The 25,105-nt window shown below is 48.7% G+C and overlaps 2 protein-coding genes across 5 annotated transcripts; one reads left to right on the top strand and one right to left on the bottom strand.

Moving 5' to 3' along the window:
- Positions 1–57: 57 nt before the first annotated feature.
- On the top strand, positions 58–7,563 carry dpp7 (dipeptidyl-peptidase 7). The gene is made up of 13 exons (XM_023958879.2): positions 58–219; positions 1,605–1,719; positions 1,789–1,928; positions 1,996–2,159; positions 3,300–3,435; positions 5,009–5,090; positions 5,168–5,334; positions 5,623–5,683; positions 6,269–6,387; positions 6,765–6,921; positions 6,986–7,050; positions 7,120–7,190; positions 7,269–7,563. The coding sequence occupies exons 1-13, from the start codon at positions 142–144 to the stop codon at positions 7,378–7,380; spliced, it is 1,467 nt and encodes a 488-aa protein (XP_023814647.1). The 5' UTR covers positions 58–141; the 3' UTR covers positions 7,381–7,563.
- On the bottom strand, positions 7,458–19,823 carry man1b1b (mannosidase, alpha, class 1B, member 1b). Of its 4 annotated transcripts, none has more exons than XM_011479757.4 (15): positions 19,548–19,823; positions 18,971–19,113; positions 18,762–18,869; positions 18,081–18,189; positions 16,745–16,839; positions 16,397–16,515; positions 16,174–16,283; positions 15,925–16,101; positions 14,986–15,134; positions 13,161–13,349; positions 12,881–13,071; positions 12,595–12,715; positions 10,502–10,696; positions 9,548–9,679; positions 7,458–9,415 (listed from the first exon to the last, which is right to left on the bottom strand). In XM_011479757.4, the coding sequence occupies exons 2-15, from the start codon at positions 19,073–19,075 to the stop codon at positions 9,203–9,205; spliced, it is 2,013 nt and encodes a 670-aa protein (XP_011478059.1). In that variant the 5' UTR covers positions 19,076–19,113; positions 19,548–19,823; the 3' UTR covers positions 7,458–9,202. The 4 variants fall into 4 exon arrangements, with proteins under 4 accessions (XP_011478059.1, XP_011478060.1, XP_004073043.1 ...); XM_011479758.4 differs by having other exon boundaries at positions 18,971–19,178; positions 19,548–19,728; XM_004072995.5 differs by lacking the exon at positions 18,762–18,869.
- Between the last annotated feature and the right edge of the window lie 5,282 nt (positions 19,824–25,105).

Genomic DNA, 25,105 nt, shown 5'->3' with positions numbered 1-25,105 from the left:
TCCTCTTTACCACGCTTCCTTTTTTAACGGAGGACAGTAAACGCAACACCAGTCACAACACAGTCATGTGATTCCAGGCCTGCGCGCATGCGTGTTTTGCACAGCAGAGGAGAGCGGGACGCCGGGGAGGTCTAGTGAAAAATGAGTCCGATATTAGCCGTTTTGTCGTTGACAGCAGCTCTGTTTCCCGCCCACGGGCTGCCCAGCGCCTTCTTCCAGGTAAACCTTTGACCCTGCGGGGTTTGGCCGGTTTACGGCCGTCTGGAAATCCCAGTTCCTCATAGAAACACGTTTCCTTTCGGTTATCTCTGCTTATTTCAAGGTAAAAATAAATAAAAGCTTGGTTTATATTTACAATGTACGGAAATGCTCTGATATAATGTTAATTTTATATTCTATAAACTTGCTTACAGAAAACATAATATATTTCGGAATGTTCGGATCTCAGTCACAGAGTTACTAGTAACTTAGTCACTAAGTCTGTCGTTTAGTTTAGAGGAAAAAAAGAAGAAAAAAACTATTTCTATTTTCCTCATTTAACTTGGGAGGGGGGAAAAACTTCCTCATTTTTTTGCTGACAAAAATGTAAAGTCCTTTGCTCCATGGTGGGCGGGGCTTTCCTATTGGCTATGTTCCCTTTTTAAAATAATACCAACAACAACAATTGTAATAATAAATAGTAATAATAATAATAGCAACAATTATAATAACTAGAAGGACATTTCCAGAAGAAAATGCATTAAAAAGTTAAACAAAGAAATGATCAAAGTTGATTATAAAGTGAAAACAGCACGATGACAAAAATTATATTTTTGTGAAAAATGCCAGTGTCGGGTATCGAACCAGCGAGCTTCTGCACCAAGGATTCCCCATGTATTTCAATGGAGGCAGAAATCCTGGAATATCTGGAAAAGTTCAAGGATTTGAAGAACCAGAAGTCAAAGCTGGAAAAAGCTGAAAGAGCTGAACATTTGAACAATTGAATGATTGAAATAGATGAAACATTGTAGGAGTGAGAAAGGAGTTAGAATAATGAAGGAGAAACAGGAAAACAATGGGTTGAAGGCTTTATAGCATTCAACCAATAATAATATGTCACTGTTTTTGGGGTTTCTGCACTTGGGACACAAAACCAAAGTGCAGAACAGAAACTGGAATCCTTCAACACCTCCGTTTGTTTCTGACGCCTTCGGTTTGAAGGAAGAATGTTGGATCTGAAAGAAGAAACCGATTAGTGTTTTAGTTCAATACAGTTTCTAGTGTCGGTGTTATTGACTGACTTCTTAGGTTCTAGGTACTGTGTTTCTAACAGAAGAACCGAAGAAAAATCGCTCTGTGTTTTCCTTTAAAAACCTGCATGAGGCTCCAGAGGCTTTGAGGGCCTTCGGTGCTTGTCGAGTGACGCACCTGAGCAGGAGCTTGGAGGATCATCCACAGTTCAGTCTGTCGTGAAAACAGTCAGAGGAGAAACCTAAAATGTAACTTTAAACGGGCATAAACCAGGTTTTTTTTAAGGTCTTTCATCTTCATAATATTCCTGAACATCCACAGAAACCAGGTCAGGATCTTCATCATCAGAGTTGACTTTGATGTTCTTGTTCTAGTCGAGAACCGATGGAGAGCCTCAGTTCACAGAGAAGTACTTCAGTCAGGTTGTGGACCACTTCAACTTTAACAGCCTGGGCAACAGGACCTTCAACCAGCGTTACCTGATCACAGGTGGGGGCGGTCTGCACTCCTCAGAGCAGAGCACACGTCCCCCTAACCCCAGCCCGTCCTTCTCTGCAGACCGGTTCTGGAGGAGGAGCTCCGGCCCCGTCTTCTTCTACACCGGGAATGAAGGCGACATCTGGGAGTTCGCCCTGAACTCGGGGTTCATCATGGAGTTGGCTGCTCAGCAGGAGGCGCTGGTCATTTTTGCCGAACACGTAAGGAAGCTGAGACGGGTCATGGATTTGAATGCTGGGGGGTCAACGCCGTTGTTTCCCCTCACAGAGGTATTACGGCCGCTCGCTGCCGTTTGGCAACAACTCCTTCAGCATCCCGGAGGTGGGCCTGCTGACGGTGGAGCAGGCCCTCGCCGACTACGCCCTGATGATCACGGAGCTGAAGCTGCAGCTGGGGGCCGCCCAGAGCCCCGTCATCGCGTTCGGGGGCAGGTAGGACCCACCTGACCTATGACCTCTGCAGCTTTGACACAAGGTCCTTCCTTCGCCGTGACAGAAAAGACGACGCCCACGTTTACAACCCCATAGTAACGAAAGAGACACTTAAAATTCGCTGCTCTGCAAATGTTTAGTGAAAGTGCTGCTGCAGCGACCCTCAGAGGGAGTTTCATGCTCACGTCCTGACTGAGTCGCTTTAACAGAAACGTCCAGCCGCTGTGTATTTATGCCGTTTGGTGGTTGAAACCTGCAAGTTTTTCATAAAAATCTAAATTAAACAGCCTATATCAGGCAAAATCCACTTTTTGAGCCTTTAAGTTTGTTATTTTGTTCATTCCTCACAAAAAAAACTACCCAAAGGGGTCTTTTGATCCATTTCTGAGCACCAGCCCTCCCAACCCCCCAAAACGAGCGGGTCCTCACATTGTGACATCACACAGTGATGTCACCCCTTCCAGGAAGAGTCTGTGCTGCCAGCCCCGCCCCCAGGCTAACAGACACGCCCACTTTCTCTGTGGAGCTAGCGGCGATCGACTAAACGCTTTCATTTCCTATGAACATCCATCTCTGGAAAAGCTCAGATGTTGTTTGTTTCCGTGGGAAAACGCAGACACGCTCTAGGATGATGTCATGAAATGGGCGGCACCCACAAGGAGAGAAAGGCGGGGCCTCAGAGATCGAGTTGACTTTCTTCTGGGTACAAATTGAGCTGCGAAAATAACACAGATGTCATTAAAAAATGGTTCTTTAGTGTGCCAAAGGTGATCACGGTTATAGAGCCTTTTATCAGGGGTTTAGTGTCACTTCAGAAAATGTTGGAGCATCTAAAGTAGGCGTGTCCGTGAAACGACTCTCCATCCCTCATCATTTGACAGGTTTTTTTATTAACATCTAATCTGGGTCGGGCAGAATCAACATGAATGAAGCCAGTTGTTACATGTAACCTTAAAGCCAGCAGAGACAAACCCGCATCACTGTGTCCCAAAGTCTGAGTCTCTGTGGTGCAGTTCAGGGACCGCCGTCACGGCTGCAGGGCGTTGACCCCTCACAGCTTCCTCTGCTGATCAGCTCTCAGATCAAACTGTTTCCATGAGGCTGAGGACGTCACCGTGCCCTTTGACCTTTCCTCTGCAGCTACGGCGGGATGCTGTCCGTCTACATGAGGCTCAAGTATCCCAACATCGTAGCTGGAGCTCTGGCGGCCAGCGCCCCCATCCTGTCCACTGCTGGCTTAGGAGACCCGAGGCAGTTCTTCAGAGACGTGACGGCTGTGAGTCAACAGATTCGACGGAAACTCTGGTTCCTGAAACGTCCTGCTCTGACCATAGAACAGAGCCTGAAACGTTCAAAGGGGAGGGGCTCGAAGGACTGGCAATGGTGGGGGGGACTGGTTAGAAGTGAGGTAACCGGACAGACGTTTCTAACCCGACCTATAATTAAGATCCTTTTGACCACTAGGGGGCGTAGTTGATCTATCTAGAACACTGTTTTTCAACCGGTGTGCCGTGGGAAATGACTCATTCACGGATCTAAAAACATTCAGCATCTCCAGGATATCGGCTCTGTGTTCATCCAAACAGGCCCTGATAAAACACTGAGTAGTTAGGGATACGAAAGATCGTAAAATACTTTTTTCTTTGTGTTTATTTGATTCTATTTAAGATATTTTGATTAGAACGACGGTACCGCAAGTTAGCTGCAACTAAAGCTGTTTGCGGAAAAGTCCCGCCCCTTTAACTGTCTCCACCAATCATTCTTGGAGGCTTAATCACACTTCATCAGTCTGACCAATCAGAGGTGGTTAAAGTCTTCACTTCCTTGTTCTGATTCTGCTCCTAAAGTCTCTCAGTTCCAACAGAAACACCAGCTAAAGTTCGTCTTTAGCGGTGTAGCTTTCCACAGAATCCGGTGTCAGACCGTGGAACAAGAGAACAAAACAATGAAGCTCAGAGAAGAGAGTCTGTCTGCCATCACTACATCTCCCATGATGCATTGGGTTAAAGTGACAGCGTCTCAGCGTACAATGAGTCTTCCTGTTAAACGTCTTAAACCACAACGAACACAAATCAACCAGTTTTGAAATCTTCTTGATGAAATCAGAGGTCAGAGGTCAACAGTTTAGTTCTCCTTCCAGGTTTGTGTTTCTTAACAGCCAAACATCCCAGAGTTTGGTCCAAGTCATCTTTCTAACTGAAACACTTTTCTAAGAACGTCTGGATTATTTTAGATGTTAAACTTAAGAAGAAGTAAGAACAACATTTAAGAAACAGGATGAAGGTGAAACAGACACAATTAAACTAAATTGAAACAATTTAATCATTTAAAGAGAAATAAAAAAAGCGATTGCCTTTGCACCAACATTGAAGAAAGAAATCACTATTTAGGAAGAATATATTTGTTTTTTTGTGAGGTTACATAAAATTACATGTTAATAAACTGAAGGGAAAAAACAACTACTAGAGTAAAATTACAAATAATTTAGTTGAAAATGATTACTGACTAAAACTAACTTAATTTTGATTGCAACTTGCAACTTCCAGCTTTTTCTGCCACAATTATCAGAAAAAGTTTCTCCTTTTTTCATTTTTGGATGCTGGGGTCAAGGATAAGGTCAAGGGTCAAGGATAAAGTGTGGTTTGGCTCAGAAAAGGTAGAAAACACTGATCTAGATCAATCCTGTCACAGGGAGCTTTAAAGAGCCTCTAGTGAGGACCTCCTGTTTAATAAGGAAGGGAGGAACGACATGTTTCTGTCTGATGACCAGGGGGAACCCGGGCCAGCATGGGGGGGGCTTTGGATGACTGAGGAGCGACTTTTAGGAGTGAAAGCTCTGATCTTTCCAGGACTTTGAGCGCGTTTCTCCGGCCTGCAGAGGCGCAGTGACCGCCGCTTTCCAGCAGCTGAGGGAGGCAGCGGAGCGCCGAGGTGACTGTCGGCTCCTGCTTTCCTGCTGGGGGGGTTTGGGGGGGCAGTAATGCATGTTCATGCTCTGCTGTGGTCAGATTACAGCCACATCCAGGCAGAGCTGTCTCTGTGTCAGCCTCCATCATCCGCTCAGGACGTCCACCAGCTCTACGGCCTCCTGAGGAACGCCTTCACCCTCATGGCCATGCTGGATTACCCCTACAGCACCCACTTCATGGGCAGCCTGCCCGCCAACCCCGTCAAGGTAAAAACACAGGGGGGGGGGGGGGGGGGGGGGCACGAGGGCTGCGCAGGTTTAATCAACCTGCAGCCAAACGCTCACGCATGGCTGCAGCCCGTCTGCAGGGTCAGGCGTGCGTCCTTTGCTCGTCTAGAGGACTTCATCTGATCAGAACGGGTGGGTAAAAGCTCAGAGCTTCACATCTGCAGACAAACACTGTTTGTTCTGCAGCGGACGTCCAGGACCGGAGGAAGCGTCCCTCCTCTGCTCTCTGAAGGCTGCTGATTCTGCTGCTCTGGGTTTGTCCTGCAGGTAGCCTGTGACACCATGCTGGGGGGGCCGGACCTGCTGACCAACCTCCGGGACACTGCAGGTAACTCAAGCCGCTCCGGATCGCAAGCTTTTCCTCTCGGCTGCTTCCTCCCACAGAAACGAAGCTGGTTTGATTCCCGCAGGAGCTCATCTAGGAGCAGACGCTGCTGCAGAGCTCAGAGCACAAACAGACACATGGAAGGGGAATAGAAGACAAACGGGATGGGGGGGCAGAGAGGCTCTGAGAGGGACAGAACCAAACCCTCCAACTGTGAAGGTTTGGCATGGATGATGTTTGTGCCGTTACTCCAAGAGCAACACTCACTGTTTTAAAAAAAAAAGGTGCTCCAAAAACTATTTCACACTTCAAACTAACCTGGAGAGAAATTCTCTCTCTCTTCTGCCCTGAAAACAGAGCAAGGCACCTCTAACAAATGTCAATCAGCCAATCAGGACACGAAGGTTGATGCTGATTGGTCAGAAATTCTTCCATCGTAGACTGGATCAGGTCTGTGTGTGATGAGCACAAAGGAGTGTGAGCGCCACTGGAATAATGGCACAAAAAGGCCTCCATACTCGGCCTCCAGAGCAGAAGGACATGAAGGGATGCTGTGGTACAGCGGCTGACCATGCTGTGTCCCTGCAGGGATGGTGTACAACTCCTCCGGGCTGCTGCCCTGCTTCGACCTGTACAGTCTGTATGTGGAGTGTGCGGATCCCACGGGCTGCGGTCTGGGCTTCAACAGCCTGGCCTGGGACTACCAGGTACCCCCCCACCCCCACCCCCCGTCAGCATGCGAGGCTCAGTCACAGTCAGTGAGTCGACCGTGGTCACACGCCGGACACAGTGAAGCCCTTCTGCCGGCTGTAGCTGGATTAGATGCAGTGACCCCACCCCTGATGAAGCCAGTACCGTGTATCCAAACCCATCAGGGACGCTGATGCACAGCAGCCCTGTGGACGCTCTCGGCCTCTGACTCCGCCCCTCTCCCTTGTGATCTCCTAAAGCTTTGGAAGTTGTTGTTTTTAACCTATTTTGAGCACGACAGTAAAAGTCTGACCCTTCTGGGCGTGAATGAAGTTGGGTGTGGTCCCCATGGTTGTCATGACGACCACATTTCTTCCCGCCGCCGTGGCTGCAGGCCTGCACGGAGATCGAGATGTGCTACGAGAGCAACAACGTGACGGACATGTTCCCCGCCATGACCTTCACCGAGGACGCCCGCCAGCTGTACTGCTCCAAGCGCTGGGGGGTGCAGCCCAGGCCGGGCTGGCTCCGGCTCCAGTTCTGGGGAGACGGTAAGTCTGGAGCAAACCACCCGAACTGAGATGTTCTGACGTCTGATTGGCCGCCTGTGTTCAGATCTGTCCGCCGCCAGCAACATCATCTTCTCCAACGGAGACCTGGACCCGTGGGCCAACGGGGGGGTGAGTGTTGAGACGGAGGCCGCCATGGTGGTTCTGTCTGTCCCGCTTCACCTCCTCTCTGCTCTGCAGGTGCGGACGTCCCTCAGCCCGTCCCTGATCGCCATCAACATTTCCGGCGGCGCCCATCACCTGGACCTCAGGTAGAGCCGTCCTTCCTGCGTGGAGCACGCCGCCCACAACCACAACCTGAACGCATTTCTTTCTGCCGTGTCACGCAGAGGCTCCAACGCCGCCGATCCAGAGTCCGTCATCAAGGCCAGAAAGATGGAGGCGGAGCTTATCGCAGCGTGGGTGAAGATGGAAAGGGTTCGATTCCGGCAGTCGCATTGAAAGCTTCTGATGGATTTCAGTTCGGGGTCACTCCGGGACGTTATCACCGTGAAACCGACCAATCAGACACAGGAGCGTTTGAATCAGAAAACTTTATTACACGCCACAAATCAACACCCAAACAGACCAACTTCTCATTTTTCTGCTCAAATTTCATCAATAAAAATGATTTCTCCAACCATATTTTTGGGTTCTAACTGGAAAGCCACTCCCACATCAAAAGCACCTTTATACGGAAAAGATGACCATAAAAGAAGCTCCTCCCACCTAAAATAAACTGCTCAGCTCACATTTCAAAGTTTCAGAGGATTGATGAACACGAGCACACGTGTGTGTGAGTGCGTGCACGTGAGTGTGCGCTTCACAGCGGTTCGTTTGAACAATCCCTTTAAAAATGTTTCACATCACGCTTTACATTAACATTAGTAAAAACCGCTTTACAAGTGTCGGCGTCACAGGAATGGCTTCTTTTTGAAATAAAATGATCTTCAGGTCAAGAGTTAAAGACGGAGCCCAGGAAATAGTCAGAGCCCTTAGATGCAGCAGTGAAGACAGGAAAAGCAGAAGCCGTCACAATGATGACCAAAACGCCACCCGTTTGACCTTAACGCCAGCGCACGCCGTCTGAAGGCACACGTGGGACAGACGTGCAGCCGAGCCACAGACAGGAGTTCATGTGTTCCTGAAATCCTGAAGAGGAGAACCTGCAGGAACAGGCGGCGTATTATCCATATATTATTCTCCCCCCCCCCCTAAAAAACAAACAATGGTCTTCAAAAGCTTCTCAGAAACTGAGACAAACCTCTGGAAACGACCACAAGAACGGCGTTTCCTTCTGTTTAGCCGAGTCCTCAGGAGGAACCAACCCTCCCCCCCCGGACATGAGTGAGGTGACGGCAGCAGAGGCGTGTCACAGCCTGAGGCGCATCAGAACTGCAGAGGCACTTTGAGGCTCAGGTTACTGCAGCGTCAGAATCCTGACTGGTTCTGATCCGGGTCACTTCTGCAGGACGTCTGTGGGTTGAAATGCTGTCCTGGATTCGGTTGGACACACAACGTCCCTCCAGTTCCACCAGAAAAAGGCTTTTGGTGTGAGATCACAAACCGCTTTGCCAAAAGAGCAGCGGTACAAATGTGGCGTCGGTAGAAAAACAAGCGTCTTCACAGTGTTTCAGTCTCGGCAGTAGAGGTTGACGCCTCACGTCGGTTCTGTTGAAGGCGCCGCCATGTGACGGTCACGGCCAGTCTTTGTGGAGTCCCCCCCCCCAAAAAGAGACCTACAGGATGTCACTTCCTTCTCCTCAGAGCTCCACATTTCTCAGAGGTGGGGAGTAACCGTCAGCTTTCCTGAGCCTCCTCATAGACCCCCCCCCCCGCCCCAGAGGACAGGTAAATGACTTTAGAGCTCAATGATTGCTTTGCATTTGGAGTTGGTGCGTCTAAAAAAAGAAACCAGAAACGTCCAGTTTGCCCCCCCCCCCCCCCCCCCCCCCGTGGTGGTGATGAGTACAGCGTCCCGACAGGTGAGGCTGCACACCTGGACGCCCACACCTGCCCCGCAGAGTCAAAGTCAGTGTGGCAGCAAACATGGAGTGTGTGCGGGACGGGGCAGAGAACGGCGGGAAGGGGCAGAGAACGGCGTCCCGTCATGACGGATGAAACGCCGTTTCACAGTTTCCTACTTCAAAAACCTTCAACAAGCTCTTCTGAGCATCATCACTTCTTATTCCTTCTTTGAAAAAAATAACAGGCTTCAAGTAAATAAATAAGGTTTCTCCCCGAGAGCAGAGGTCGGAGCGAGTCTGTGCACGGACGCTGCAGCTCAGGCTGAACCGGAGGGGGGCCACACGGGGAGGGGGTGAGCTTCAGTGTTGAAGACGTACTCGTCCAGGCTGATCAGGCTGCTGTCGTCAGAGAAGAGCAGGTAGAAATATTTCAGCGTCTCCCCCAGGAAGAAGCTCTCCATCTTGTCTCTGGGACTGGGATATTCAGGGTCACGCACGTTGTTGATGGAGGTGTAGCCTCCAGAGGGAACCTGAGGAAGACGACACATTGATTGATTGATTTTTGGGATGAGGAACCCTTCAGTGTCCGATGGGTTTGCTGTAAACGCCACAGAACCAACGTCTGACCCTCATGTCTGACTCAGAGATGCTCAGTCACAGACCTTGGTGTGTTTGTTGAAGCTCTGGAGGATCTCCCAGCCCCAGTCCCGGTACTTCTGCTCCTTTGTCAGCCTGTGGAGGTAGAAGAGACTCTCCACCGTCTCTGGGCGCAGCAGGTTGTGTCTGTCTGCCAGCTGTCACAACACAGACAGAAGAACATCTCATCACAACCTCTGATGGGTGCAGCAGCGTAGCAGAACCGTCTCCAGCAGGGGGAGGCTGGGCCTCTGCAGGCCTCTTCCAGTCAGTGTGGGGATGCTGAATGAGCGAGCTCATGCTGTCAGCACCAAACCCACGTTAACTGGAGCTGCTGGGGTGGAGAGGAAACACAGAGAGGAGGAGCAACTGCAACCGTTTGTCCTCCACACAAACTCTGAGTTCTACAGCCACAACATGGAAAAGAATCTGTTCCACTGAAGAAAGAAAAGATGGTCAGGCATTTCTCATGTAGTGTCTTTTTAGACACGTGCGGCTAACGGTTAGCGCTCTTGGCTCACAGCAAGAAGGCCCCCGGTTCAAGTCCCAGCTGGGGGACCTGAAACAGAACATCAATGGGGGCCTTTCTGTGTGGAGTTTGCATGTTCTCCCTGCACATGCGTGGGTTTTCTCCGGCTTCCTCCCACCGTCCAAAAACATGCTTCACAGGTTCACTGGAAACTCTAAGTTGACCCTAGGTGTGATTGTGACCCTGCGACAGACCTGGATGTCCCCGCCTTCGCCCATAAGTGGCCGGGATAGGCTCCAGCAGCCCTGTGACCCCGAAATGGACAGACGGAAGAAGATGAACGAATGAATGAACAAATGAATGAATGTCTTTTAGTTTTAGACACCTGAAGGTGACAGTGTGGGAACGTAGTGAGATCTGATTTGAAAAGCTGTGGGAGTTTTAGTCATTCAGCCCAAAATGTTTTCCTTTGACTCTCCCAAACATTGAGCCTTCTCTCTGTTGCACATACCTTCACATCGATGTCTCTGGTGCTGCCCTGATGCGTGTTGAAATAGACGATCTCTGGACTGAGGCCCGTTTCCATCTGGGCGTACATCTGGTAGCAGGTCTCCATCAGCTCTTTGGCCAAATCCATGTGCTCAGGAGGAAGGCCGTTGTGAGCGCCGAGGGCCAAAGTGCCAGGCAGGAAGCACACCAGATGGTCCTGAAAAGGATCTGACCCGGGTCAGTGACAGCCCCACCAAGCAAACATCCTTGGCCATAAGAGATGGATGCTGCTGTTTTTCTAGCATTCCATGTTCCGTTTTTAACTTTAGGTTCGGGTTTCATCATGCTGGACGTCCAAAGGCACAGCTTTGGAGCATTGACTGTATCAGAGAACTAGACTGAGTGGCTCCTCCCCCCTCACACTCCAAACAGGAAGTACCAAGAAGTCAGCAGGTTTGACGGATTCTCCCTCAAGCCTGCATCAAGGCCGTGTCACACATTTTCCACACATGGACTTTCAGTCTTTGGTGATGCGTGATCTACGTCATCCAGAAGTGTTTGTTGCGTTTGTCTTTGGTTGACGTGCTCAGATGTCCGTCGAGAGTTTTGGCTAACGGGTCTTAAGAGGAATTTAGCCTTGAGCTGTTTAACATTTTGGGTATTTTAAATATTTTAAACGCAATTATTACGTAAATCGTACACATTTGTGTGTGATTTTTGTGAGATGCAAACACTAATGTGTGTCTTTCCACGATCGTTCCACGTTTGTCTAACAGACTTTCATGCATGAACCACTGATTCATAACTTTTAGATCACCTATACGGCGCATGTATCACGTTACGATTATATAATTGATGCATGAGTCACTAATGAATTACAGATAAACATCACTATAATCACACGGTTCATGTTCTATGTTGTTTACATGTTCTTTGTGTGTTTATTCCTACTTCTTCTGTGGTTTTAACGTGGTTCATTCCTGATACATCTGTGGAAATTCCATGTAAAGAACTCTTCTCCCTTTTTCCACGTAGATTCACGTCTGACCGGTTTACATCCGTGCACGTAGTGGCTGTGAGACACGGTCTAAAGGCCCGTACACACCGGGACGAATATTCGCCAGCGTTTTTCGCCACGTTTTTTGTGTTCACACCCAGGCGATTTTCGCTGACGATGAGCCGAGCGAACATGAAATTTCATTCCCTGACATTAGATGGCGCTTAATGTAAACAGAAAAACTCCTGTACACAAGGTGGCGCTGCGCAACTTTAGGCTTCTTAAAGTCGCTTTTCACTCAGAAGAAGAGAGCAAGTACTTACGCGCTTGTCAGAATAATACAAAGAAAACATGAATATTTCAAGCACCAGTAGCTCCAACTGGTGCTTGGTTCGGGGATGTTTTAGAATGTCCGTCATTATTTCTTCGCGGCAGTGTAGATGCAACTCGGCGTCTATCTTCTTCGCTGGTATGTGTGCTCAGCAAGGCAGTTTTGTGTTTGAGCGCCCCCAAGTTGTGTTTTACTGTAACTTCAGAAGCTCCAGACACGTGTGCAAAAGCGCCATTTTCATTGGTCGAATAGATTTCGACGCGACGCGTCAAAAAACAAAAACAAACCCGAGGCGTTTTTTTTTTTTTTGACGCTTTGACGCGTGGCGTTTTTTCGCGTCGGTGTGCACACTCACATTGGTGCCCTTTGTTTAGTCAGGAGGCGTCAAACGTCGGCGAAAACCGCGCGCGTAATTCGTCCCGGTGTGTACGGGCCTTTAAGGTTGTAAGGGTGTGCACTTCCAGCAAGCTCACTCCTGATTGGCCAGAGTGATTGCCATAGAAATGATGTCACTGCTCACTGACGTCGTCTGGTTCCAACATGGCTTCATTTTGTTGGGTGACCTCACAGTCGCTCAGTCCAGTTCTCACATACAGTCTTTTATTCGTGATCAGGTGAGGCACAGCCGTTAGCCTGCTAGCACGCTTTAGCCGTTACATTCCGTTTCTAAACAAACCTCTGCAGGAGATTTGTGTTTGGATGTTCAGCCGGAAACTTCCAGCGAAAGCCTACAAACAGGAAAACGAGAACTGAGCTTTAATGGAATTCCTTCCGATTTGCTACTGACCATTTTCGGGCTGAACTGCCCGTTGGAAAGCTCCCCAACAAAGGTCAGGCCTGTGGGTGAAGATTTCTGCAGCAGGTTCTTCTTCACTCCTTCTATGGCCTGCAGATAATCCTCAAGGAACCTAGAATGATTGCAGACAGATGAGATAAAACATTCACGCGGAGGGGGGCAGAATTTCACGTCTGCCCCCCTCCCCAGAAGTTGGACGCTTCGCTCCACACGTTCAAGTCCGGAGCGGCGTTCACAGCAAACCACAGCTTCCTTCCTTCAGGTTGATGGGACTTACTGGGGCTCCTTCTTGCCTCCTTGGAGCCACTGCTTCAGCAGGTATTCGTAGTAGCTGTCGGCTCTGGCCCCCAGCGTGAAGACCCCCAGATGCGTGAACTGTCCGCTGTTGGTGTTGATGAACATGGGCACCAGGCCGTCCAGCTTTCCACTCAGCTTGTTGACCTGCTTCATGACCTCACCCACGGCGTTCTGAACACGGAAGCGGAGAGTTCAAAGAGCAGAAAACTGGCAGTGGTGTGAGCAGAACCAGGGTTCTGTTCTGCTGTCGGCTCGGTCACCTGGTACTGAGGATCCTGTGTGAGGCGGGACAGCTCCCTGAACTCCAGCTGGATGCTGGTAACCTCGGCAACGGTGCTGTCAGAGGTCCACCGGGGGGGGTGCGCTGTGCCTTTCCCTATGTTGACATCGGAGTAGGGGATCTTGGAGGGGGTGTTGAAGGCTGGCATCAGCCTGGAGCCGATGTCTTTCTGTGAAAAAGAACAAACGGCACAGGATGACTGAGTTCTTTGTCTTCACTCATCACTTCATGTAGGTTTTATTGAACTCTTGACGTTGGTCTTTCCTACATGGGGTTCTGCTCATTTCCTGTATCTGGTAGTAGATTTCCTGTTTGTCAATGGAAATGCTCAGCAGACTCCAAGCAGCCCAGAAACATCTTTATATTCTAACTTTAAAGTTTTGCTTCCGTCTCACGTTCTAGTCACACAAGCTTTCTTTTTACATCTTTCTGGAAATATTGTAAAGCAGCAATGGTTGTGTGAGCTGTAATGAGGATTTCTGCTGCTCGCTTTCTTCTTATCCATTATTTCAGAGGAGTGTTTGGTTGTTTGCTCTCAGGGTTACAGCTCAAAAACAGGCACAGACTGCAAACCTGCAGAGAAACGAATCCTTTTCCTTTCAGCTGTAAACCCAAACTGTCAAAATGTTCTTAAACTAGGGCTGCACCATAGGAGGGAAAACTGGATTTGCATCAATAGTGATCAATATTGTGATGACGATAGATTCAAGAACAAATAGCAAAAGAACCAAAACCATCATTTCCTTTTCCCTGCAATGGTTTCATTTAAATAAGACTCAACAAAACATAAATTATGGTCCAAATGAGCCTCGTCTACATAGGAGGCAAACAGCTAACATGAAAGGACTGCATCTGATTGGTCAACAACGTGAAGTCGTCCATCTGATTGGACAAATGCAGACATGGATTTATTTGATTTGTTGAATACTTCAAGCTGCCATAATATTGTTTTAGCACATTTAAAGTAACCATTTATTTCAATGTTCGCCGTCTTTTGCGTATTGCTCAGCCTGATATTGCGATAACGATCCCTTTGCGGTTTATTGTTCGGGCCTGGAGGAAACCAAACTGTCTGGCGTAGAGCAGGAGACTCATCTGAACTGCAGCTCACAGCAGCTGATCTCATTTAAGGCCCTGAAAGCAGCATTAGCCTGTTGTGCTCATCCACATCAGGGGGGCCGTTTGAGCAGCTTGGAGCCACATTCACCTTTCAGACCCCTGCAGTCATTTCCATCCTTGTTTTTTTTTAAAAAGGTGACAAAAACAAACAACCTTTTCAGAATCATTGGAGAATTTTAGGAGACTCCGGTGTGAAGGGTGTTGCTATCAGCCCCCCCACATCCTACACACACTTATCCATCTTTTTGAATAATTATTGATATATTGAATTGAATGGATTCTTAATTTTGATTGACAGAAAACAGTGAAGTGAAGATATCTGGGCCTGGCTTCATAGATTTTCAGCGGATTTCTGTTCTGCAGAACCTAAAGATCCAAACATTAAGGCTGCACTGCATGTGTGGTGACCGTTTAGTGGGATCTTTGCTGTTTTTGTGTGCAGTCTAGCTTCCTGCAGTTCAGGACTCAGCTGGGTTCTCCTGAACATCCTCAGACAGGCTCCATGACTTTCTAACAAGAACATAAACCCCAGTCTCAGTTTTAGCGTCTACAGCAGAGACATGAAGGTCATGGAGACAAAGACGCTCTGAAGACAGAAGCAGGAGATCCTCCTCTCCCAGCAGTAAGTATTCAATCAACAGATAGCTGCAGCTGCTTTGTGGAAGTGAGTGCACGTGTGGACTCACGGCTTTGTCCAGAAACAGAGCATCTCCAGTCAGGTGGTAGGTACTCAGCAGGCCCCCCAGGATGCGGATGGTGCTTTCAAACAGGTTGACGTCCACGTTCTTGTTGAATGTCAGCTCTGTGGCCACCCAGGCCTTTGCTTCTTCAAATTCTGAAAAGTGTATTCAAAAAAGTGGGTATAAATGTGCTGAGTCCATCCAGAGACGCCGCTGACGCTCGATCCCTACGAGGAACAAATTCATCAACAAATCTGTTCCAAACACAAGTCACCTTTCCAGGGTTTGCCCTTCAGCCACAGAGACTTTCCTCTGGAACTCCATCTTGGTTCAGAGAAGAGCCAGTGAGCCAAGAGGACGGGACAAACCACTAGACACAGGGGTGGCAGGTCAAACCACTCCTACGGGACCCAGAGGCGAGGGAGACGACGCAAACTAACTAACGGCCGTGAGACGAAGTCTCCACGCAACGCAACCGAGTTGCACCGCAGGCGGACCAGTGGAAATTCTGGATAATCCTGGTTCCGTAAGTACTGGTCACCTGGATCAGTTGTGTTCGGTCGATCAGAAACTGGGCTCACTAAACCGAAGGGGGGTTAGCCGCAAACCAAGCAGGGCAGTAGCTCCCAGGGCTGGACTGTTGGGTATAAAGCATTTAGAGCAGCATTCCCACTCATGACGCCCACGTTCTTGTCTGACGCTGCCGTTTTCTCTGTTCACACCGTCTCAGCCCTCAGATTTCTCTGTTTTTTCTGTTCCTCAATCTCACAGTGCAAGTTCAGATACGTCAAATGATCTTCTGTTCTTTACTTTCAGTTTAAATTCTATGTTCATAATAAAGAGGACACGTTTTTCGGTTAGCTTCTCTTTTGTGTTACATCATAACAGCAGAAAATATGAAAAACTGAAGACCAGTCCAGTGTAAAGCAGACGTGAGCGCCTTACCGTCCTTAAGCCCCAGAATCCACATGGTATCCAGGGCGTCGATGAGCGTCAGACCCAGACCGAACCACTCGCTGTAGGACTTGGAGATGGGCCGCAGCTCATCGTGACCCCAAGCATAGTCCTTGTAGCCTTTCCACGCGTGTCTGAAGGCGTCTCGAACGGCCTCCAGTCGGGCTCCTGTAACAGCGTCAGCATGAACGTCTGCATCAAATCACGTGACCCACTCTAAACGAGAACAGGAGCACGAACCGGAGCCTTTGGCGAGCTTGACTTCCTGATTGGAGAGCGAGTCCTCCTCGTTTCGTCCAGCCTTTGTGTCCTCAGTGTCCAGCTCGGTGTCGATAACGGCGCCATGCCAGCTGACCGCCACCAGGTCAACAAACACAACGGCAGTCAGGTGAAGTGATCTGGCACACAGGCTCACCAAAGCCCTGTGGTCTTCCGTTTCCACACGCATGTCCTCAAACCTCACCTGATGACCTTTGGCCTGTCCTTGTCAGCTGGCGTGTCCTCAGAGACGGTCTCTGAAGTGTTTCCCTTCCGCTGAGAACGGTTCTGCAGAGCAGGAGGTCCTCTCTTGTTGGGTATTTTCTGTGAATTTGGCAGAAACCATCAGTTTACATCCAGATATTAACGTCAGTGTGGAGGACGCCAACGACGCCAACGACTGCATCGCCTTCCAGCTGGAAGAACAGCTGATGCACACCTGGTTTTGGTAAACCTGTACGGTTTGTGTTGTGAGCTTTTCACAGCTCAGCCGGATGAGAGTAAATCGCTTACTGTGAAAGAGCACAAAACTGTCTTTCATGATCCAACCCACCTTCAGCTGCACTGGAGGGGGATGATGCACAGGTTGAAACGGCGGCAACTCCGGCCCCACAGGTCCGGGGTTTGTGGCTCGGTCCTCTGAAAGGCCTCGACACACAAACACACCAAAGATGACTCAGGACTTCCCCAGCTCACTGTCCCTTTCCTGTCTCATCTTTGCTGTATTGTCATTCGATTTATGTTTGTTATTGATAAAGATATGGCAACAATATCAGAGGAAAACGATTTCACAGCAAAGTGCTGCCTCAAAGGGTCCAAACCTTTCTGAGCTTTTCTAATGTTCATTCCTCACAACAACAACCCCAAAGTGATACTTGGATCCATCCACGCATTATTCCTCTAAAAACCTGCTCTCTGAGCACCAGCCCCTCCCAATCCACGTAAAAGAAGTGGTTCCTCACATTGTGACATCACAAAGTGAGGAACCGCCCCTTTCAGGAAGAGTCTGTGCTGCTAAACGCCTTCCTTGGCTATGAACGATACGCACATCCATCTATGCAAAAGTTCAATTGTTTGTTTCCGTGCGAGAAATGCAGACAAGCTGCTGAGGGGATGATGTAATGAAATGGGCGGCACCCACAAGGAGAGAGAGGCGGAGCCTCAGAGATCGAGTCGTCTTACTTCCGGGTAGAAAGATGACTCCAGTTTGATTTTAAAAATGGTTCTTTAGTGTGCCAAAGGTAACATCCCATCATGGGTATAGCTTAGCGTGAAAGGCTTAAGAAAAGCAGGACATAAGTTTGATTCCACTGTGGACCATTTCACTTTTCACTTCCAAGTTCCTCTTTCAATCCTTTCCAGCAGCTGCAGCTGTTACTCCCACTTTTATTAACAGTTTCTTTTCTTGCATTAAAATGTGCTTTTGGTTTGTCAGAAACCAAACCCGCGTCCAGCATCAGAAGCTTTAGCCAACTTTGTTTTGTCATTTAAACCCATTTCAAAAACATCATCCAAAGACCTAAAAAAGCAGCTTTAAAATTCAAACGTATTTATATAAGTGCTGCAGCAGAATGGCAGCTCTGTTCACACGGGGGGGTAAACAGAGATTTGCTGAACATTTCTATGAATCCATGCTTTCTCAGCAAGCGTGGCTGAGAAACATCTGAACCAATAGAATCTAAGGATCATTGAAGCTAAATTCTTTCCTTTCTGGGTCTAAATGTGAAAATCAGCAGATTGATCTTCATATCTTTGAGGTCACGACCCTGAAGTCCTGGGAGGTACAACATGAATTTAGTGGGAGACAACCATGACAAAAAAAACTCTCTTCTATCGCGGCCAAAGACTAAACCTGCAGCTTGGGCTGTGGCACAGCAAAGGAGTCTTACCTCTGAGGTGTTCATTAAAAGTAGGAAATGAGGCTATTCCACAAATAAAGAGGAGAGCGAGGATGAAGAGGATGAGGCTTCGCTGTAATTGGGACAGCTGCTTCCATTTCTGAAGCACACAAAACAGAGGCAGATGAGGAGGAGGAGGAGGAGGAGTGACTTTCTCTTCTGAGCATCTTCAGCAAACTGAACCGAGCAACGGGAAACTACATTTGAAGCTGCTCCTGTGTGACGCCTGAGCATCCAACTACAGTACTATGACAGCACTAACATCTGCTCAACATTAGCCTAGCAGTGGAGCTGCACTGTGAACCCTTGAACATTTCCAGGAGCTGTTCATGGATTTTCCTGCTATCGGCAGCTTGACGCTGACCTGTGACCCCTGGAAGTACAAACAGGGAAACCTCACAGAAACTGTTGTAAACCTTCCAACCACCACACCAGAACCAGACTGAGTGAGCTGCGACTGAGGAGAGACAGAGGACAGAGGCAGACTGCAGACATGGATGCTGATGGAGCCGGAGAGGACGGAGCTCCAGGAAGTGTTCCTGACTGTGGCATGGATGCAGAGGGTCAGACGGAACGGGTCAGTCAAGACGCCGATGGGAATGAGGATTCCATCAGATGGGAGGAAGCAAAAGAAGAGCACCGGACAGAAACCGCTAATGAGGGGGGAGCTACCAAGAGGAGGCTGATGGATGTGGCGTTAAAGGACTTGAAGGTGGGCTGGCGTGTCAGGAGAGGAAGCAGAGAGGAGAAGATGGGCACAGATGACCCGCTGAGGTGACCCTAAACCCAGAAGCAGAAACAACAAGAAGAAGAAGCCTAGAGTGAGGCAGGTGGAGACCAACTCCAGCCCAGGAAAAGCCAGATTTCATGGAGCCACTCACCCTCCAGCAGGACTGCCTCCTCCAGTGCTTGTTGTTGTTGTAACTTCCGCCGCCCGCTCCTGGAAAGTCCACCGACACATAGTCCTGGTAGGAGGGGGGCTGCATCTCCGGGGGCGGGGAACCCTGTGTGGAAGCCGGACCGGCTGGCCAACAGACCCAAACAGCAGCTCAGAACCGGAGTTTGGACTTTTCCCGCCGTGACACTGCGCTAAAAACAAAGTGTGAACCCACAGCGACGCTAACATGCTAGCTGCAGGTTAGCATGTTAGCATAGCAGGCTAACACCAAAGCAGCGAGCAGGCTGCCGTCACCCACCGTCACCCACCGCCTTCCCACCGTCACCCACCGCCTTCCCACCGTCACCCACCGCCTTCCCACCGCCCAGGGCCTGCTGGCTACTCATTTCGAGCCGCAAACCAAAGAAAGACATATTCCTGTTCTGAACGTTTATCTACGCTTCAAGAAAAACACTTTAGCCCCGTTAGCGGCCTGCAAACGGTGAGAAATCTAGAACCGATTTAGCTACCTGAGAGTAACAGAAATAACCAAATTAAAGAAAAGGAATAAAAAAACTCACCCTTAAATTTAGAGGAAGAATGAAGTGATGAGACTGGCGCCAAACCGCCGTCCCGGTCCTCGGCCGTCGGTCGGTGTGTCAGCAGCGGGGAGTCCGGTGATGATCGATCCGGTCAGGAGGTCTCCTCATGATCGGTCACTGACGGCATCAACAGCCCAGCGACACGGGTTTGTCCTGAAACATCTGGGAAATGACACGTACGTTCACGCAGGGGGGTGGCAGCATGCCGCCTTCAGGGACGGCCGGGAAAAAGGAGCTTCGCATCCAACAGAGGAGATTGTTGGTCTATCTGTACGCTATTTATTTGGATTCATAAAATGTAGCTTTATAATAATAACTTTGTACGTCATACAACTTATTTTTAACTCTTGTGTTTATTTTCTATTTGGTGTTTAAAATAAATGAACCAACAAATTCTTCATTGTACTGTGGAGTTGGATAAAACACACAGGCATGAGGAAGACGCTGATTTATGAACTCAGTTTCAGCATACAGTGTTCACATCATTGACTGTATATGAGAACTGGACTGAGTCCTCCGGCGTTCCAAACAGGAAGTATCCACCAACCAAAACCCCACAGACTTCTATAGAGAAATAAACAGCTGTTACTCAGTCATTCTATTGGTCAGAAGAACCAATTTTTGCTCTCATACCTTTTTCTTCTTCATGTTCTCGATAATCCTCCTTTGTTTTCATTAAACCATTCATTATTACAAGTTATTCAAGTTATAAACAGACCAATCAAAGCCTGATAAAAAAGCATGTGGTTCCCGCTGGCTCCACCTCAATGTTTGATTGACACATTCCCCCGACCCAGCTTTTAGAGGAAGGGGAAACTCACTCATGATTGGCAACAGTGGTTACCATAGAAACGTTGGTTCTTTGGGCCGATCGCAGCCTATTAACCCTTCTGGCTCCAAACGGCGATGTCCGTACTGCGGAAAAATGAATTGTCTTCATTTTGTTGGAGCCAGAAGTAAGCCGTTCTTTATGTATGACTCACTGAGTCCACTTTTGTTACAGTCAATGAATCACACCGGACAACACGGGGGGGGGGGGGGTTCTTCTTCTATTGTTTTTTTTTTACTGTTTACTAAAGCAGCTTTGCCACCGGCTGCTAGAGGATTGGTGCGGAATGTTAAAGCGGTGCAAATTGGTCAAATCTTGTTCCAGTTTTTTTTCTTTCAAGCTCTGTAAACACACCAACCTCTTCAACTGGCGTTCATGCGACTGCTTTTAATGAAAAGTCCACGCATCGTTACACGATTTTTAAAATCTGTGTTGGGGCTCTCCGTACAAACCAGGCGTTCAATGAACATGCGATGAAAGTTCATTATCAACCCAACTTTGGCCAATTACAGACTTGGATTTGGTAGTGATGGATGGGTAGCGTCCTTTTCAAAACAAACGAGCACCAAACATTTGAAAACTGACCATGGACCATGCCGGGCTTGGGGTGTCGGCGCCTCCGGGGGTGGGGCCCCTGGGCTGGGTGGCCCTGGCCCCTTTGCTGGGGGGGGGGGGGGGGGGGGGGGGCTGGGGGACAGCTGTTTGACCACCGGGGCACAGTCGACCAGCTGTCCCCAACTTACCCCCTTCCTCATATAACCTCATATTAGGGTGAGGGGGTGGGGGGTCTAGCCTGCGATGCGCCTTGGGGGGGGGTTACTTGGCAGTGGCCCCCCTCCTATGGTTGCTGTATGGAGTGGGCCCCCCCTCTTTCGGTTTTATTTGCACCTTAGACATGTAGGGTCCTTGGTAGGGGGGGTGCTTGGACATCACTGCAAGCAAGCAGCAGATGTCCTCCTGGCACCCTACCCGCCAATTTTAACCGCACCTTAGACATTTAGGGCCCCTTGGTGGGGAGGGTGGGGGGACATCACTGTGAGTAATCAGGAGATGTCCCCTTAGTGCCCTACTCGCCAATTTTAACTGCACCCCCCTTAGTACACACACCCCTCCCCCTTCAATATATACATTCCAACATAAACACACACACATGCACACACACACCCTCTCAAACACACATACATACACACATTTTGCAAGGAAGGTGGGACCTGGGTCCATCTGTCCCCTACCCCTTCCCTGGTGGGGGGTGCGGGCCCCTTGGCGATGGCGGCCGTGTCCCTTGGGGGCCGGCTCCCTGGGCCCGGCGGTGCTCTCTCCGCACGGTGGGGGGGTTCATATTACACCTGAGCCGGGGGTGTTCGTGTCCCTGGGGGGTGGGTCCTGGTCCTTGCCCCTGAGCGCTGGGCCCCGCCAAACTTCCAACATGGCCGAGCCTGGTCGGGCCATATTTATAACACCCCTTGTGGGCCACCCTTTTTTCCCCGGGGTTCCCCCCTCCTGGGCGGGGGCGGCGGGCCCCTGCCTTGCTCCTCCCTGGACCAACCGTGGGCCGGTTGGGTGGCTGCCTGGAGTGCGGAGCGGGTCTCCCTTGGGGGGTCCTGGCTCGTACCTGGGGTTGGGGCGGGGGGATGCCCGGAACTCCTGGGTGGTGGTGGGGTACTCGTCTGGGGCTGTGGGCGTCCTTCTCCGGTGGGGCCCTGCGTTGGGCTCTTCCGGCGCGGCGGGGGGGCTGCTTTCCTGGCTGGGCTGGGGCGGCGCTCTCTTTCCCTCCGCGCCTCCCTGCTCTCTGGCTCTGGGGGCCTCGCGGCGGTCCTGCTGGCCCTGGCCTGGGTGGCGGTCTTGGTCGCCCGGGGGGCGGTTGTTCCCTGCCTGTTCCCGTGTGGCGTTGGGGGGATTCCGGCTGCCGCTGCTGCTGCGGCGGGGGTCTGGGTGTGGGGGTGGCTGGGCGCTCCTCCTCCTTCTTTTCACATTCCACCATCCATTTTAGAAGAACATAAACACTCACCTGAGCACAGGTGTTAGCTCACCTTTGCACTTATAGTTTGCATGATTGAATGAATGAAAGATTTCACACTAGTTGGTTTAAAGGCATAAGTATGCGTGTGAACACTATCTGTTTTGTGTACATGTTGACATGTGGACATTTTTCAGCTAGCAGGTGTGTTTATAACATTTGAGTGTGTGTGAACAAGCCCCGCCCTTTTTGTACTACATTGGAACTGTACCGTAACGATAAACAACCAGTAAACCTGTCTGCTCTATGCTGCTTCATGGTCTTATCCCCCTTCCCCTCCTATTATCACCCCCTACCCCCCCCCTCTCTAACATCCCTCTCTCTTCTTCCCTTCTTTCCTTTTCCGTCCGGTCCAACACCAAAGATTTTCAATCATGGTTGAAATGAATAAAGTTTGGCCTCAATTACAAAAGGGGTTTATTCAGACATACCTTTGGTTTGTCTGAAGATTAATAACCCCTCTTGTTAAAGTAAAATATGTCCAACACAAGAGGCCCTCAGCTCTCATCTGCCTGCCTAGCTGTTGGACAGGACAAGTTAAAAAAAAAAAAAAAAAAGAAAACTGACCATGGAGGAGAAATTAGAAATTGCGGTTTGTGCTCCGCCAGAATTATAAGACACCAAGGCTGTGTCCGAATTCCTGCCCTAACCTCTACTAAAAAAAAACTAAATACTGGAGGACTATGTAGTGTACTGGCTTTTAAAAGCAATTCTGACACCATGCTCACTATTTTTTTATTTTTAAAGGCGGATATGACGTAATTGATTTCACAAAGTTAAAGTCTAATTGATATGAGCGTTTTGGGACAATTATTTAGGAATCCACTGAGTTCTGAAGATAAAAACCATAACGTTGTGTCCAAATTCCTTCCCTACTCACTAAATAGTGCACTAAATAGTGCGTTAGCTGTTTTCTAGATCTGTCTGATGAATCTACCATTCCAAAATCCAGTGCACTATAAATTTCCCAGAAGTCTCTGCGAAAAGCCAGAGTGCATCGATTATCACTAGATTGGCGAATATAGACCACAATGCATTGGGTCAGAACAATTTTTGCCAAAAAAGTGTATTTGAATGTTTTTTTTTTTTTTTAATAAACCATCAACTTTTTTATCCTCAGAAAACAGTGGACTCAAAAATAATCACCCCAAAACACTCGTATCAATTAGATTTTAACTTTGTGAACTTGATGACATCATATCTAAAGAAAACGTAGTGAGCGTGGTATTAGAATTGCTTTTAAAATACAGGACACTACATAGATTTTTTAGTAGTTATATAGGTTAAGGTGGGAATTCAGACAGTCTTAAAGGTTTATTAAAAAAATGTTTTTTTTCAGACATTTTCAGATGCAATGCATTGTGGTCTCCATTTGCCAATCTAGTGATCATTCATGCACACTGGTTTTTCGCACAGACTTCTGGGAAATTTCTAGGGCACTGGATTTTGGAATTGTATAAGACAGCACTACCAAATGGCAATCACACTATATAGTGCACTATGTATTGAATGGTGAAGGAATTCGAACGCAACCCTAGTGTCTCATACATGAGAACAGCACTGTGACGCTGGGTACATCCCCGGCATTCAACTGGTTGAAACGTCAGTGTGCGTTCAACGCGCGGTCTTTACACCGAACCAGAAAACGGACTTTACATAATTGCATAGCGATACGTGGACACAAGAGTTTCTCTGTAAATGAGATCAGGATATAAATGAGAAATGGGAAAATTGGTTCCTGTGTGTCTGTTCAGAACGTTCCACTAGAGGGCGCCATCCCTCTCAGATCAAGCTGACTGCTCCAGCCAGAAGAACCTGCTATCCTAGACACTTTAACATTGGGAGGTGGGTCATCTAGACCCACTAGACAGAGCTCTGAACCTTTTTTCTTCAATGATTTGTGATCTTCACTGGTGTCCATGGATTACATGAAATCTTTCCACCTTTATCCACCTTTGTCATGGTAGGGAGAACACCTCAATGGAAGGGGGGGGGGGGGGGGTCATCTAAGATAGCACAAGGGTTAAACAGCTGCTGGTTAGAGGACGATGGCGGAGAGGACTGCAGCGGTGGGAACACAGCATGGGTCTAAAGGACCCAAGACCTCATCAAACCAAGTCAAACTGCATCTGCAGTTCTCATCACCAAACAGATTACTGTCAAGGAACTAAAGATGCCGGTTTAAGTGGTTTGATCCCAGTTTCTAGCAAACTGTGGGTTCCTTTGAGAGTCGGAAGCAGACGGTCCCGGTCCTGAAAGGTTCGGTTGTAGAGGGTCTGGACATGCAGAACTGATGATGGCAGCACTTTGTTGTTTCTTCTGAAGCCTCTCCGGAAACCAATGACTAGTGTTCGGCCTAAACAGAAATGTTAACAAGTAGAGATACTTTTGATTTGATTCTGTTTTTTATTTCAAGGAACTTTGCTTCATACAAAATGTTCAATGTAGAAACAATTGCAGAATTCAAAGTACGGCCCAGAAACACAAGTCAGGCAAATAAAACATTTCACTAAATCCCAAATGAATGAAAGTTCTAGCTCTGCTGCGTGGGGCTGAACTACCAACAACATGAAATACTGTTTAATAGAAAGTAGTCTTTCAGACACGCCCCACAGTTCATATCAAATATTAAAAATCAACAACCAAAAGTCACATGGTATAGAAAAGTACTAAGATTTGCACATGCACGTA

This window comes from Oryzias latipes, chromosome 9 (genome assembly GCF_053564925.1).
Source record: "Oryzias latipes strain Hd-rR chromosome 9, Olatipes_Hd-rR_3.1".
NCBI lineage: Eukaryota > Metazoa > Chordata > Actinopteri > Beloniformes > Adrianichthyidae > Oryzias > Oryzias latipes.
The sequence above is the reverse complement of the archived record's forward strand: the minus strand, read 5'-3'. Positions and strand labels throughout refer to the sequence as shown.